Genomic DNA, 14,445 nt, shown 5'->3' on the forward strand with positions numbered 1-14,445 from the left:
AGAAGGTTAAAGCAGCTCCTAAGAAGTCTAAAATTGTATCTAAGAAGGCCAAAGCAGATGCTGAATTGCAAGTAGTTTCTGATTCTGATTCTGATACTGTTGTGTAAGTATAAATGTTTTTTGTTTTGTATTTTTTTAATCATATATATCATGATTCTGATTCTGATTCTGATTCTGATATTGTTTTACTTATATTATTATTATTTAGGGAAAAAAGACCCTTGATTGCAAGGTGCAGACCACACACATTGGAATTAATGATGAGTAATTTTAGTCCTAATCAACAAAAAGCTGTTGAAGAAATAGGTTTTGGTGGTTTATTACATCTGAAATTGAAAACTTTGAATCGTCAAATGCTACATTGGCTGGTTGAACACTTTAATGGAGGTAGCTGCATGTTCACTATTGCTGCTGGTAAAGAGTTTGTAGTTACTAAAAATGATATATGTGATGTCTTTGGCTTGCTTATGAGTGAGATTGCTGTTCCTGAACTTCAGAAGAATCCTGAAGAAGGTAGTGTAGATAAACGTATCATTCAGTCATGGAGACATGATTATGGTCTTACTGAGAAGCAACCTCTACATTTGTCAAAAGTGGAGTCTAGGATGGTTGATTTGGATGATGGTGGTGAAGAATTCAAGAGATGTTTTGTGCTACATGCTATGTCTAGCTTCTTAGCTCCTACTACTAATAGGACTGTTTCATTGAACTTGCTGAAGGCTGTGGAAAATGTTGATGAAATCAAAACATTTGATTGGTGTTCATATGTTTTGAAAAAATTAAAGAAGGCTGTTGTGAATTATAAGAATGATGAAAATGCTCAAAATGTAAGTGGTTATTTGCTAGCTTTGCAAATTATGTATTTTCATCGATTAAATTTCCAAGGAGAAAAGGAAAGTAGTACCCTTCCTTTGATTCAACATTGGACTGATGCGAAGATTAAGAAGCGGATCAATTTGGAGATTAAAGCTGGTGATTTTGGGCAGGGACCATTGGATACCCTTACATATCCTGTTTCACAGCCTGAAGTTAGGGATCCTGTAACTCCTGTTGTTAAGCAAACTTGTGGTCAAGGGGCTTCTACAAGTGGTAGAAGTGGCCGCATTCTTGCATTTGATCTTCCAGAAAGTGTGATGACTGATGATGAAATTAAAGAAATTTCAACTGATGTAAGTGCTCTTTTTTTTCTTTTTTTTTATTTAGTTATTATCTCTTTATATGCACTAAAGTTACCCTTTTTGTGCACTAAAGTTACCCTTTTTGTGCACTAAAGTTACCCTAAATATTCAGTTATAAGGGTTACTTTATGCATTTTAAAGGGTAACTTTATGCATAATAAAGGGTAACTTTATGCATTTAAAAGGGTAACTTTATGCATATATCATGAATTTTCATTTGTTTTTTATTTTTATTTTTTACATTTGTATAGTTTCTTATTGGTTCATATGTTTGCAGGCTGTTCATGAAACATTTCTTTTGGTCAAAAGAAATATGGATGTATTATTGTTGGTTCAGTCACAGGGTTTTCAAACCTTGAGTGATATGATTGCTTCTCGCAGAACTGAATCATTATCCTCTGATGATCCTGTTGTATTTTCTCAAACACAACAGTTACTTTCTGATCCTCATTACCTGAAGCTTTTAGATGGTTTAATTGAGGAGTGTAACAAGATGAAGTCTATTCATGAAATGTTTCGTGATTTTTATGAACCTGAAGGTCATAACAATGATGATCCTGATAATGAACCTGCTGAAGATTTGAATTTGAATAGGTCTGAGGATGATGTCAATGGTAAAGGAAAAAGTGTTTTGATGAATAGGTCTGAGGATGATGCTGGGCCTTCTGTAGCAAATGCTTCTAGACGTATCGTCAGAGGCAATAAATCTTTTTGCTCACTCGACTGTGGGCCAGTAGGTGTGGATGTTCCTTTTCTTACTCTGTTTTTGAGGTCTAATGCTCGGATTTTCAAGAATTTGCCCAAGTTACATCAGGAAATTCTTGATTATTGTTTACTGAAGGATGATTCAATGATGAGGAAGTTAAATGTCATTTTTTATAAATATTTTATATGTTTTTTTTCCTTTATTTTTTTGTTTAATGCTTATCTTATTTTTTATTGTTGCAGTGAGAATCTTGTTACTATTGGGATGAATTTTTTAATTCCAAGAGAAGACATGGTATCCCTGGTAGCTCCACTTAGAATTAGATGGTGCATCATTGATTGCTACTGTCTGTATTTGAACGAGAAGGCATGTTTTGATTCTGGTCCTCGAAAATTCTTCTTTGGTGTGAGGCAAAGTGTAAGTAATTTGATTTTTTTTTTTTTTTTATATGCACTAAAGTTACCCTTTATGTGCACTTAAGTTACCCTTTATGTGCACTAAAGTTACCCTTTATGTGCACTAAAGTTATTATCTTTTTATATAAACAAGTTCTCATACTTTTAATAGTTTGCATTCTTGCATGTTTGTGAAAACATTGGCAAAGGTGAAGTTTCACAAGCTGTTAATGATTTGCACGGTTTATGGGAAGGTTGGGTGAGCTATGAGAATCCTGAATGTGATATTATGGATGCTGAACTGGTATATTTCATGATAAATTACTATCAAAACTTTAAAAAAGTTTTGTTTTGTGTTAATCTGTCTAAATCAGTGTTTTAATTTTTTCTGTTTCAGATATATTTTCCTGTTCTTATTGAGAATCACTATATTTTGTTTGTTATTGATCATACAAAAGAGGTGGTATATTATCTTGACAATATCATCTGGCGTGATGATGCTCTTGAATATACCAAAGAATTGTCTTCACACTTGGTATGTTTATGTTGATTTCATTGTTATGTTTCTGTTTACTTATTGTTTCCATTTAAATTTTTTTTTCTTTTTTCTTGTTTTATTTTATTCTAAACTTTTATATTTTATGTCAGTGTGATCAAATGGGTGTTTTTCTCGGAAAAAGAAATCATCCAAAGAGTGTTCAGCTACCTTCTTATAGGTTTCAAATTGTTGAGTTGGAATGGAGAAAAGAAAAAGTTGACAATTTGGACTGTGGGGTGTTTGTTATGTATCACACGCTCCATTTTGTTGGCGAATCGTTCAAATTAAATGAACTCAAAACAGTAATTATTCATCTATTTTGTATGTAGTTTTTCCCTTTCTAATGCTTTTATTAATTACATATTGATAAGTTTTTTTTTTCTATTGTGAGATTATTGGGAGAAAATTTCTGCGAGGTGAGATCTGTACGACACTGGTGCTGTGTGATTTGAATGAATCTAGGAATGATGTGTTGTCAGAATTAGAGAAGTTCAATGAGAAGAAGAAAGATCCTGCTTATTGCCAAGAAATTGAAATGAGAAGAAAGGATGCAATTGCTGCAAAGAAGAAGAAAGATAATGAAGAAAGAATAATGGCAGTTGAAGTAGAAGCAAAGGCAGAGGCAGACGAAGAGAATCCCAAAGGAAAAAGGGCAAAAAAGAAGACAGACAAGTACACTCCTTCTAAAGGGTGAAATGACTGTTAGAAGCAAAGGTTGATTAGGTCTAGGAGCATTTTTTGAACAATGAAAAAACTTAATGTTTGTGCATATACATCAAGTTAAATGATGTAATTAAACTTAGTGGTTAGTTTTTTGTTCTTTTGGAATACTGATGTATGTGCATACATTAAGTAATTTGAAAGGTTCTTGTGTATGTTTTTTGGGGTCACTTTTGTACATAAAAAGGGTTACTTTGTGGCATAAAAAGGGTTACTTTTTATATTTGATAAGGTATACTTTTTTGGGTAGATAGGGTAACTTTTATGCATGAAAAGGGTAACTTTTATTGACAAAAGGGGTAACTTTTATTACTTGAAAGGGTAACTATTAACAAAGAAAAGGTTAATTTAGTGGATAGAAAGGATAAGGTATACTTTTTTTGGATAGATAAGGTAACTTTTATGCGTGAAAAGGGTAACTTTTATTGACAAAAGGGGTAACTTTTATTACCAGAAAGCGTAACTTTTAGTGGATATAAAGGATAACGTTTATGCATGAAAAGGGTCACTTTAATTCATGAAAAGGGTTACTTTTATACGTTAAAAGGGTAACATAAGTTGATGTTTCCAAGAATTAAATATCTGCTAATAAAAGTGTCAATCACATTTTCATTAAACTTGTCATAGAGTAAAAAAACAAAAGAAAAATAGTTTAACAATACAAGGTATATTAATTTCAAAAAAAAAAATGTTCAAAAAAAGATCTTAAAAGAGTCGTAAGTTAGGTGTTTTTGAACCAAATTCTGAATTTGGAGGTGGCAGTGCTGGTTTTCTTTTTCTCTTGCTTTTTTCAAGTCCTCCTTTTGCTCTCTTGCTTCTTCCTTTTGTTACAGCCGTTTTAGGATCAAGTATTTGTGGTACACTTGTGCTTGTACTCGATGCTGAAGAAACTTTAGTATTGCTTTGAGTGCTGTCTGCCACATCAGGAATGTTAGAAGCAGCTTCTGTACTTTCTTTCTGAGCAGCAATAGCAAGTAAGTCTTCCACCATTTTAAGACTGTTTCTGAAGCTTAACAATACAAGGTATATTAATTTCGAAAAAAAAAAATGTTCAAAAAAAGATCTTAAAAGAGTCGTAAGTTAGGTGTTTTTGATCCAAATTCTGAATTTGGAGGTGGAAGTGCTGGTTTTCTTTTTCTCTTGCTTTTTTCAAGTCCTCCTTTTGCTCTCTTGCTTCTTCCTTTTGTTACAGCTCTTTTAGGATCAAGTATTTGTGGTACACTTGTGCTTGTACTCGATGCTGAAGAAACGTCAGTATTGCTTTGAGTGCTGTCTGCCACATCAGGAATGTTAGAAGCAGCTTCTGCACTTTCTTTCTGAGCAGCAATAGCAAGTAAGTCTTCCACCATTTTAAGACTGTTTCTGAAGCTTTCTTCCATAAATGCTCTTGTGTCTTCATTTTCTTGACTTTTTAAGATTAGATTGTAGTATTTCCTCATCATTGTTTGCCTCCATGGAATATATCGCTGTTTAGGATCCTGATTCTTCAACCTATCCCATGCCTCTGTTTTTGCAAACTTAGTCCATCTTTTTGAAACATACTTATCTGGTATTCTTGTTACTGAATGCAAATGTAGAATTCTGATGCAATGATAACATAACCATCCAGATGCTTCAAAATTTTTGCAAGTGCACCATACAGTTTGGCTCTCATGTATATAGTTTACTTGATGTGCAGACCATGGCTTGTCTTCTAGTGTAACTTGATAAATTAGGCATTCTTCATTACTGCCTAACATTTGAACAGTTGTTGCCATAGAGTATCCAAACTCCTCTTCAAAATCTCTAAAGAGTGATAAAGTGAGAATTTATAATGCGATAGGAAAGAAGGACGACCATCCTTTTTCTCCCTCTCCCATTAATGAAGTACATGCTACGAACACCTCTAAACAATGAATCCAAAGGTTGAAGAGAGTGTTCACTCCACTTGGTATGAGTTACGAGATAACTTTCGAAAAGCTACACCACAAAAGACTAGTCTTGCCCATAGGACCCATCAAAGACCCAGTTCCGGAAGCTAGGCCACGTGAGAGGGATCCTTATAAACACTGCAAATATCACCAGGGACAGGGTCACAACATTGAAGAGTATTGGAAACTCAAAGAAGCTATTCAAGACTTGATCGATGACAATAAAACTTCTGAGATTCTAGCCATCGCAGAAGATCAAATATCCTTCGATCCTTCGCTCCTTATCACACCTGTAGGTGAACCCATGATCGAGACAGTCTATATAACCTCTATTGGTGAAGCGACCATGACTGAGGAGGATGAAAGAACTTCCTTAGACGATACCAAGGAAAATTTGTCAAGTCTATAAGAAGATGTTCGAAAACTACTAGATGTCATTCTATGCTCTTGAATGTGTGATAGAAGGACTAGCAAGTTGGATGATGGTTATCGAAAAAAATTCTCATTGTCAGGACCGAAAGAATGAAGAGAAAGATCACTACTTTTTCTCTTCTTCCCACCAAGGATTTAATGAAAAATTCAATGCTCCTAAGCCACAGGCAAAACAGACCATTGAAGAATACACACCAATAGGTTTGACTTATAATGAAGCTTTTGACTATTTTCACGGTCGAAACCTTATTCATCCCATCGGTCCAAGTCAAGATCCACCACCTGAGAAACGGTCTCCCAATTGGGATCCAAACTCTTATTGCAAATATCATAGAGGCCATGGTCACACCACCAAAGAGTTCTTCACCCTCAAAGATTGTATTCTAGATCTTGTTGATTCAAATTACCTTCGTGTTCCTCCGAGCAACAAGAAGGTCAAAATCTATACCAATACTGGCAAGAGCCGGAAGAACGACAACCCTTCTTCTGCTTCTTCCTACTAGAATGGAAGTTGCATCGATAAAAATATAAGGTTAACCCTATTCATGTGCGCTTTCTAACTAACATGCAAACATTAGGTTAACCCTAAACCAGTTTAATCTGTGTTGGTTGAATATTAATGCCCAAATAAATCTATTATTAGCGATCACTACTTGAATTAATATCATATTAGCCTAAATAAAATTATTAATTATCTTATTAGGTGTGATTTCAAGTACAAATTCCCTTTAGACCTACATAAAAGGCGTGATCAAGCAATAACAACAATATACATCAAGCAACATGATAATAATCATAATTATAACAATCATAACAATCAACATCATCATAATCATAATAAGCTTAATAATATTAGCAAGATCCTAGGCATGATACTAACAAGATTAATAACAAAACCTTGCATGTCACTAAGCAAGAAAGTTCAAAGCTTAAGCCCTAACATGATACTAACATGCTATTAGAAAGAATATATGGCAACCTAAACATGACATGATTCTAGAAAGCAATAAAAGCATTCTAACATGATACTAGGAATTAAACAAATATAAGCATACTCTCTACATTAAAAAAATAGATGGTTTATCAATTACTTCATTTGATGCCTCGTACCTCCTTCTAATAACAAAATACAAAGGTCAGTAACTTCAAGGAAAACAATAAAATTTAATAATCAAATTAAAGAATAATTAGAAGGATTGAAATAAAGAGTTAAAAAGTTTAGACTGGATTTGGGTCCAAACCATCAGAAATTATCAACCTTTCACGTCTGGGGCGAAGGCAACTTCGAACTTGGCCAGGTGTGTCTAGATCTTTTGAATGCGAAATTGTATTTGTAAAAGGGCTAGTTTAGAAAGCAAGAGAGAGAAAGAAAGCTATATTGCTTAGGAGAAGAGAGAGAATTAGATGATTGTTGATGATTGTGGATGATCGAAAACGAAGCTCCAAGGACCCTATTTATAGAAAAATAATCCGAAAACCAATAGAATAGAGATCGAGTTCAATTCAAAATAAAACACATCTTGTCGCCAGACGACAGGACCAGCGCCAGGCACTGTTTTAGAAAATCACACGTTTTCCACGCAGAATCCACTTCTTAATATAATTAAGTCGTAATATAATTAAGTCGTAAAATACGTGTTTTAAGGTGAAAATTGTATTTCCATAAAAATACTTATTTTATTCCAAGTAAAACTCCAAGATTTAAGAGAACCTTCTAGATAATTCTAGAAGACTATAATTAATCCTAATTGCCTTAGGATTGATAATTTATAATACGCCCTCATCTAGATCATTGGGCCACATAATGTAAGAACCAAATCATGCCCAATTTAGTATTTTGGCCATAACTTCCTCATTATTCATCGGAATTGGCTTATAATATATCGTTGGAAAGCTCTTTTCGTGCTTAATCCAATTAAACTATTATTAGACCCTTATCATGGACAAAACTAAATTGGAATGGCTATTTTCATAAACAGAGCAGGTTTTCGAAAATAGAAAGAAAGGTTTTAAATAAAAACTACTGCAATACTATACTTTTCACACTTTCACTTCATTCGATTATCATTCGATGCGAAAGGTATTCATCACTGGGTTTGGTTTTAGGGAGACACAATTGGGTGTCTACACTAGGAATGTAGTTGAAAGCATATATAATGGTGAATTTAGAGCATTGTCAATTGATGATGCTTGGTATTTCTATGCTTGGTTTGCTAGGGATGTTTATAATATGGGTAGTAGTGATTCTAATGTTGATGTGAAAAATCTTGATTCTTCTAATATTAGCATGATTTCCCATGATTTGTCACATGATCCCATTAGTGAACCTAGAACAAATGCTTTCACTTCTATTTCCTCTTTTGCTCATGATGATGAAGTACATGCTCAAGTTGATGCTAATGGTGTGTCTCAATTTTCTTCATTATTTACCATGCCTTAATAACAAATCTCATATGCTTGATTGTGCCCCCACTCCCCAATGTGATGTATACGCGCATGATCTTAATGTTGATTCTTTCAATATTGGTTGTACTTCTTCTTCTCTTGTTGAGCCTAAACCTTCTACACCTTTTGAATCTCTAATTGCTACTTTAGAAACTCAAATTAGGCATATTAAGCTTAGTGATGATCTTGGGCCTAATAAGGAGTCCATTCTTAATTCTATGAGAAGCTAATTGGAGATGATGAAAAAGAGTGAGGAATGTTTTAAAAAGAGTGAGGAACATCTTGAGGAGAGAAGAGGGAGAGGTGAAGAGCTAGAAAGCCAATTGTCGTCTTTGATGCTTGTTTATGAAAACTCTAAATCTAATGTGTGTCTTGAGGATGATGATGATGATTTTGAGCAACCAAGAGAGTGTGAGGATCCCAATGGTAAGCATATGAGTGATGGTGAAGGAGTTGTGAATGAAGAGAGATTTGAATTAGAAAATCCTTACCCTCTTTCACATCTTGATGAGCCTCAAGTGTATGTTTATGAGCCTTCAATCTATGAGTACATAGTCACTTTTGAGGTAACGTCCTATTTGTTTTGCAGAGTCATATGAGGATTTATAGATTTTTGGATGAGTTCATTGAGAACGCTTTTTGGGACTTAGATGTGTTTGTGATGACTCTACCTCCATTCATGCACGGGTTTGAGGACTTAGGTTTGGAGATAGTTGAAGGAAAGGTTGTTTATTGTGGTGGAAAGGAGGATGAGGTTGATTCTCTTGGAGTTTTTGAGCTTGAGGGAGGTGGAGATTGTGAGAGTTCTTCATTTCAGGACTCTTGATTAATTTTCACGCCCTCATTGGCGATTTGAGATCTTGTGTTGAGGGAGTAGCTACCCCTTTTCCTATTTCTCATACCCCTTTTTCTCAAAGGTTTGACCACATCCCTTCTTGCCCTATTTTTCTCCCTTCCTATCTCAAAGAACCTATTAGGGAGCCTCTTTCTATGGATAATTTTCATGTCCCTTATTTCATCATTGTTGAGGAAAAGAGGAATTATGCCAACCAAAAATTTAGTGAGGAGGATTTGCCTTTTTACTTTTCTTTCCCTTCTTATTTTTCCTCTTTTTCTTCTTCTTATTTTCTTGTTTTTCCTTTTAATCCCTTTTCTTCTTTCTTTTGGCATATCCCTTCTCACTTGCGTGCAACAATTTTGTTGCACGTTCTTATCCCTTCATTTGCCTACCGTTCATCTTATGAAATGATTTGTAGTGCATTTGACAAGCTCTTGCTTGTGTTGAATTATTATCTTCTAGAGCGATCAAGCTTAGACCTTAAGCAAGCCATTCTCGGGAAGTAACCCGTGTTTTAGATTAGATTTTCTTTTGTTTTTAGAATAGATTTTCTCTCATGGAAATGTTTGTGTGCATTTTTCTAGGTACATGACTTAATATACTTTAGTGCTTCGATTTGGATCAAGAATCAAGGAAGGTTGACTCCTACTTTTGCTAGAATATGGAAATCAAGGTTCAATTCTTGAGAATTTAGCTTTGAAAGGTTTAATTATATTGGGTAATTTGCTGGTATTTACACCCACCTCATATCCGGTAATATCCTTCATTGCTCTTTCTCTAATGGTTGATGCCATGTTAGACATGTGTTGGTTTATTGGATTGATCTCCTTATTTTCCCCTCCCATGGATGATTTGATATATGTTTGAGTGTATTGTCTCATTCAAGCTTGGAGGAGGGTATTCTATCATGTTTGGTGGGATGATGATTCAAATATGCCATGCACCTTTGTACATGCTTTTCCATGTTCTTATATTTTGAAAAACCCCAAAAAGATTTCTGTTTCTATCAAGGCATATTTGCATTGTGTTTTGTTTTGTTCTTGCTTTGGACATAATAACATTTGGACTTGTATAATTGAATGTTTTTCTTCTTAAATGGTAACAGTGTGCACGATTTGAGAGTATGCTTGGTTGATTCTAGGATAAAGCATGCTAAGGTAGCGTGTCTAGAACTAGTGGGACCTACTTGTTTGTGGCATGATAGGTAGTTGCTTCCTATAGTCGATTTGACACCAATAGTGAGTTTTTGCTACATCCATATGAGATTTTAACTTTTTCAAGCCTTCAACATATACTTGCATGAGCGGCATGGATCCTTGACTATTACGGACCTTATGTAGAATCTTGACTCATAGTTCCCAAGTCCGAGACCAAACCATTTAGGGAGGACAAACACATCTTTTGGTTTTTGTTTCCATTCTTGGTTTTTATGAAGCAAATGATCATTATTGTCAAAGTTTGTGGTGGAGGAGTTTGTATATTTGGTTCTCTTGAATGCAAGTTTGTGTTGTGATTCTTGTGTGAATAATGGCAAATGAATAAATGAAAAAGCCGTCCAAAGTTTTAAAAAAAAAAAAAAAAAAAGGCAAGGACATAGCAAGTGCAAAGTTGAAAAAGCCATCCAAAGTTAAAAGAGGCAAGGACAAAGCAATAATGAAAAATGAAAAAAAAAGTGAATATGAAAAATACAAAAATATTTTGATGTGAGTGTATTTCTCCCGATTTAGAGCATTGAGGACAATGCTCCATTTAAGCTTGGGGGGAAACGTTCTCACGCTTTTTGTGTATATGTTTGTGATCTTAGCTTTGAATAAGCTTGGGGGTGTTGGTGATTTTGTTTGGCGATTACTTGGTTTTGGTGTTAAGATTTGGCCAATCTTTGATTCACAATTTAGTTTAACCACCAAATTTGAAATTTTAAGCCTACCCTCCGATCGATGGCGAAATGGTAGGTCATTGGACTACCCTCCCCAACCGATCAAACAAAATTTATAACACTCAACCAACCCCTATACAAGTATATTAGCAAGTCAAGGGTCGAACCCAAAGGAATAATGAGTGATGGTCTATTCAATTGAACCCAAAGGATTCTCACCCATTCCTCCTTGCATCTCTTCTTCAAACTCCTCTTCACTTGAAGAACTATACTCCAAAGATCGATTGGTTATTCTTCTCCTTGAAAGTGTCCTCTCGATTTCCGGGTCAAAAGACACAATAGATCGATCACGAGCGCTATGCATGCAAAATCTCAAAAGAAATTCTTAGATGCACGGCTACAAGTGTAGCCTAAAAGAAAGAAATATAATCTTTTTGAGTTTTTTAATAAGATGGAATAGACTCGAACAACAATACACAATCACGACACCATTCCCCGGCAACGGAGCCATTTTGATCGATGGCAAAATGGTAGGTCGTTGGACTACTCTCCCTAACCGGTCAAACAAAATTTATAACACTCAACCAACCCCTATACAAGTATAGTAGCAAGTCAAGGGTCGAACCCAAAGAATAGTGAGTGATGGTCTATCACTCTATTGTCTTTCGCTAAGCTATCCCGAAATCAAAGGTGGGTTTGTAATGCTAAAACTAGAGCTAACCACAAAAATTAAACTTTTAGAAATCAAAGATGATAAACACTAGGGCTAGGATCCACATGCATTCATAATGGAGATGGCTAATTGGGAGGTCAAATTTGCTAAGTCAGATCAAACAATGTGAGGGAAAATCAATCATGCAACCAAAAGAGCATTACAAGCTATTCTCCAAGAGGTCTAACTAGCGTCAACTACAAACAACTCTCGCTAGGAAACATCACAAGACACCTCAATCGTGTAAATGCAAGCCACAAATCAATGGTCCGTATTAATGTGAATTTACAATGCAATCTAGTGCAACAATCAAAGTTGGCCAATCATCAATTAATCACACACATGCACATGATTCATCAACCAAGTTTAATCACATCATCAACTCCATCAATTATCCCCAATTAACACAAATCCATTACTCATACATGCTTCACCATTACCCTAGCAAGTAAACTACTCACTAATCATGGTAATTAAGATCAAAACAAAACTAATCAACAATTTCATCATGATCATATTAAGAAATCTAAAATCAATATAAAAATCAATGAAACTTCAATTTAACTTCAATCAAACTTCAAACAATCAACAATCATATGAAAAACAAATGAAATCAACTAAAATCAAACTTATATTGAATCAAAGATGAGTAAACCTTACAAAACTTGATCAAAGATCAATTGGAATGAAGAAATCTTGAATCATCAACAATACACCATGAATTTCTCTCTCTTCAAACTAGAGTTTTTTCTCTCTACAAAAATATGATCAAAAGTTCTAATTCTCCCTCTAAGTACTTCTCTAATTATCCTCTAATGATTCTCTCTAAAAATCTCTTCAAAATCTACCTAAAAATAAAAAGAAACTACTATATATATATACAAGGAAAAAGTCGATTAGATCGTCCAAAAATAGACCCACGGAGATGCGGCCGCACAAGAGGGAGAAGAGGGCGTACGGAGCAGGGTACGGGCACAAACCCAGGTAGGTGCGCCCGCACGCGCCACTGGTGCGCCCGCACCTAGGAGGGTCTTCCTCCTCCCCTTCTTCGATCTTGATCAACCTTGTGCGCATGACTTGGTGATGGTGATGAACATCAAAATATGCAGTCTTGAAATGAGCATTTTGGTGGGTTTGTAGCATAGATGATGCCCCCACCGCATGCGTGCACCGGTCTCTAGACTTGCCCTTTGAGTTCCTCCAAGCTTGAAGCTCCAAATGCTAGCACAAGGCATCCAATATGATGATAAATGTAGAAGGGAAACTCGGAAATATTTGGAAGCTCGATCATAACCTAAAAACAAATGAAAATAAACAAGTAATAAAGAAAAACAACGAATAAAAAAAGAAATGCACAAAATAAAGAAACTAACTACGAAAAGCACAAAGTAACGAAATAAAGAGCAAAACTAAGAAAAACTAAGGAAAAGAGCTACAAAATGAAATTAAAATCATCCTAAAAGAGATCAAATGAGTGCCTTAAATGTCACTCATCACCCTCACCCTTTTTGCCCTTACATTACAACCTAAGAAAGTCCTTTAGACCTAGAGGTTGATTCACATATCGGGAGAGGGAAATAAAAGTCATAGCCTATAGTGAGGGAATGCATAGTCAAGACGTCGAGGAGCCCAAAATGTCTTCTTTTTCGGTTCCTTCGAGGAACTATTGAGATGCTCAATAGGGGAAGATTTAGACTAGTAGGGAGAACGCGATAAGATAGAATGGGATGAAGGTGGATTGTGTTTACTAGTTCTCTATGCTTAGCATATTTATGTTTCAATCAACCTTAGATATCTTTAAACGTGCACTCCCTTATTTGTTTAGAAAGAATTGCATTCATTTGTGCTTGTACATTTGGAAAAGTCCTTCCATGAACATTGGTTTGTTTTGCTTTTCTCTTGATTTCTTTTTCATGCTTTGCCTTGTTTGTATTATTATGAGAGTTATGGGTTAATCTCTTAGAAAACCTTTACGAGAGCATCACTCATTCTCTAGGCTTGTCTTTAGTTGCTAAAATTCACCGTGATTCCTACAAAAGTGAGTTAGTGTATAGCCTTGTCTCCTATCTTCTTTTGTTTGTTTGGATAAGCTCATCATTTTCCATTCCTTGGTTTTGTTTTGTTCGAGGACGAGCAAAAGATATGCTTGGGGGCATTTGATGGGTGTCATAAATGGCACCCATTTGATGAGTATTTTTGTTGTTTTCACCTTATTTTCATAGCTTTCCTTCTTAATAAATGCTTATTTTTATGTTTTTCCTTTTTGTTTAACCTTTTCTCTCTTATTTTGTGGTTTTGTGCATTTTGATGGTTTTTTAGTATTTTCTCCTTTATTTGCTCTATTTTCATGGTTGTAGGTATTGTAAGAGGTTCATGTCAAGATATTGGTGGTTTACTAATGTGGAAGATGCTTTTGGAACAAGCTTATAGCATTGGGGAAGCTCACGGTGCAAGCAAGTAAACTCTCCAAGTTCTACCTCTTGTACTCTCATGCCTTGCTCTCATGAAGGAGTGGTGTTGAACCCACTGTAAAGTGCTTTTGGAGCTTCCACTCTTAGTGTTCATCATCACCATATTGCTTCACTCGAAGTCCCTGACCGATTGCACGAAGCCTCGAGAAGAACCGAAGAACCCAGAGGAGCGCGGGCGCACATCCACCAGCCAGCGTGGGTGCGCCTCCCCGGGTTCCTGGTTT

At 35.4% G+C, this 14,445-nt stretch overlaps 2 protein-coding genes across 2 annotated transcripts; both read left to right on the top strand.

Moving 5' to 3' along the window:
- Positions 1–724: 724 nt before the first annotated feature.
- Positions 725–14,180, top strand: LOC145616977 (putative ubiquitin-like-specific protease 1B). Its single transcript, XM_081671687.1, has 6 exons — positions 725–827; positions 2,127–2,301; positions 2,452–2,583; positions 2,677–2,814; positions 2,928–3,064; positions 14,108–14,180. Exons 1-6 carry the CDS (start codon positions 808–810, stop codon positions 14,178–14,180), a joined length of 675 nt encoding a protein of 224 aa, XP_081527813.1. The 5' UTR covers positions 725–807.
- Positions 848–2,044, top strand: LOC145616096 (uncharacterized). The gene is made up of 3 exons (XM_081670804.1): positions 848–1,169; positions 1,456–1,982; positions 2,041–2,044. Exons 1-3 carry the CDS (start codon positions 858–860, stop codon positions 2,042–2,044), a joined length of 843 nt encoding a protein of 280 aa, XP_081526930.1. The 5' UTR covers positions 848–857.
- Positions 14,181–14,445: the final 265 nt, after the last annotated feature.

The sequence above is a fragment of the Chenopodium album genome, chromosome 26, assembly GCF_948465745.1.
Source record: "Chenopodium album chromosome 26, dcCheAlbu1.1, whole genome shotgun sequence".
Lineage (NCBI taxonomy): Eukaryota > Viridiplantae > Streptophyta > Magnoliopsida > Caryophyllales > Amaranthaceae > Chenopodium > Chenopodium album.

Excerpts from the sequence above, each read along its gene's own strand:
- LOC145616096 (XM_081670804.1), top strand. The coding sequence starts at position 858 with ATGTATTTTCATCGATTAAATTTCCAAGGAGAAAAGGAAAGTAGTACC. Across the intron at positions 1,170-1,455 it reads TTAAAGAAATTTCAACTGAT|GCTGTTCATGAAACATTTCT; the intron begins GTAAGTGCTCTT and ends ATATGTTTGCAG.
- LOC145616977 (XM_081671687.1), top strand. The coding sequence starts at position 808 with ATGATGAAAATGCTCAAAAT. Across the intron at positions 2,302-2,451 it reads TCTTTGGTGTGAGGCAAAGT|TTTGCATTCTTGCATGTTTG; the intron begins GTAAGTAATTTG and ends TACTTTTAATAG. Across the intron at positions 2,815-2,927 it reads AAGAATTGTCTTCACACTTG|TGTGATCAAATGGGTGTTTT; the intron begins GTATGTTTATGT and ends ATTTTATGTCAG.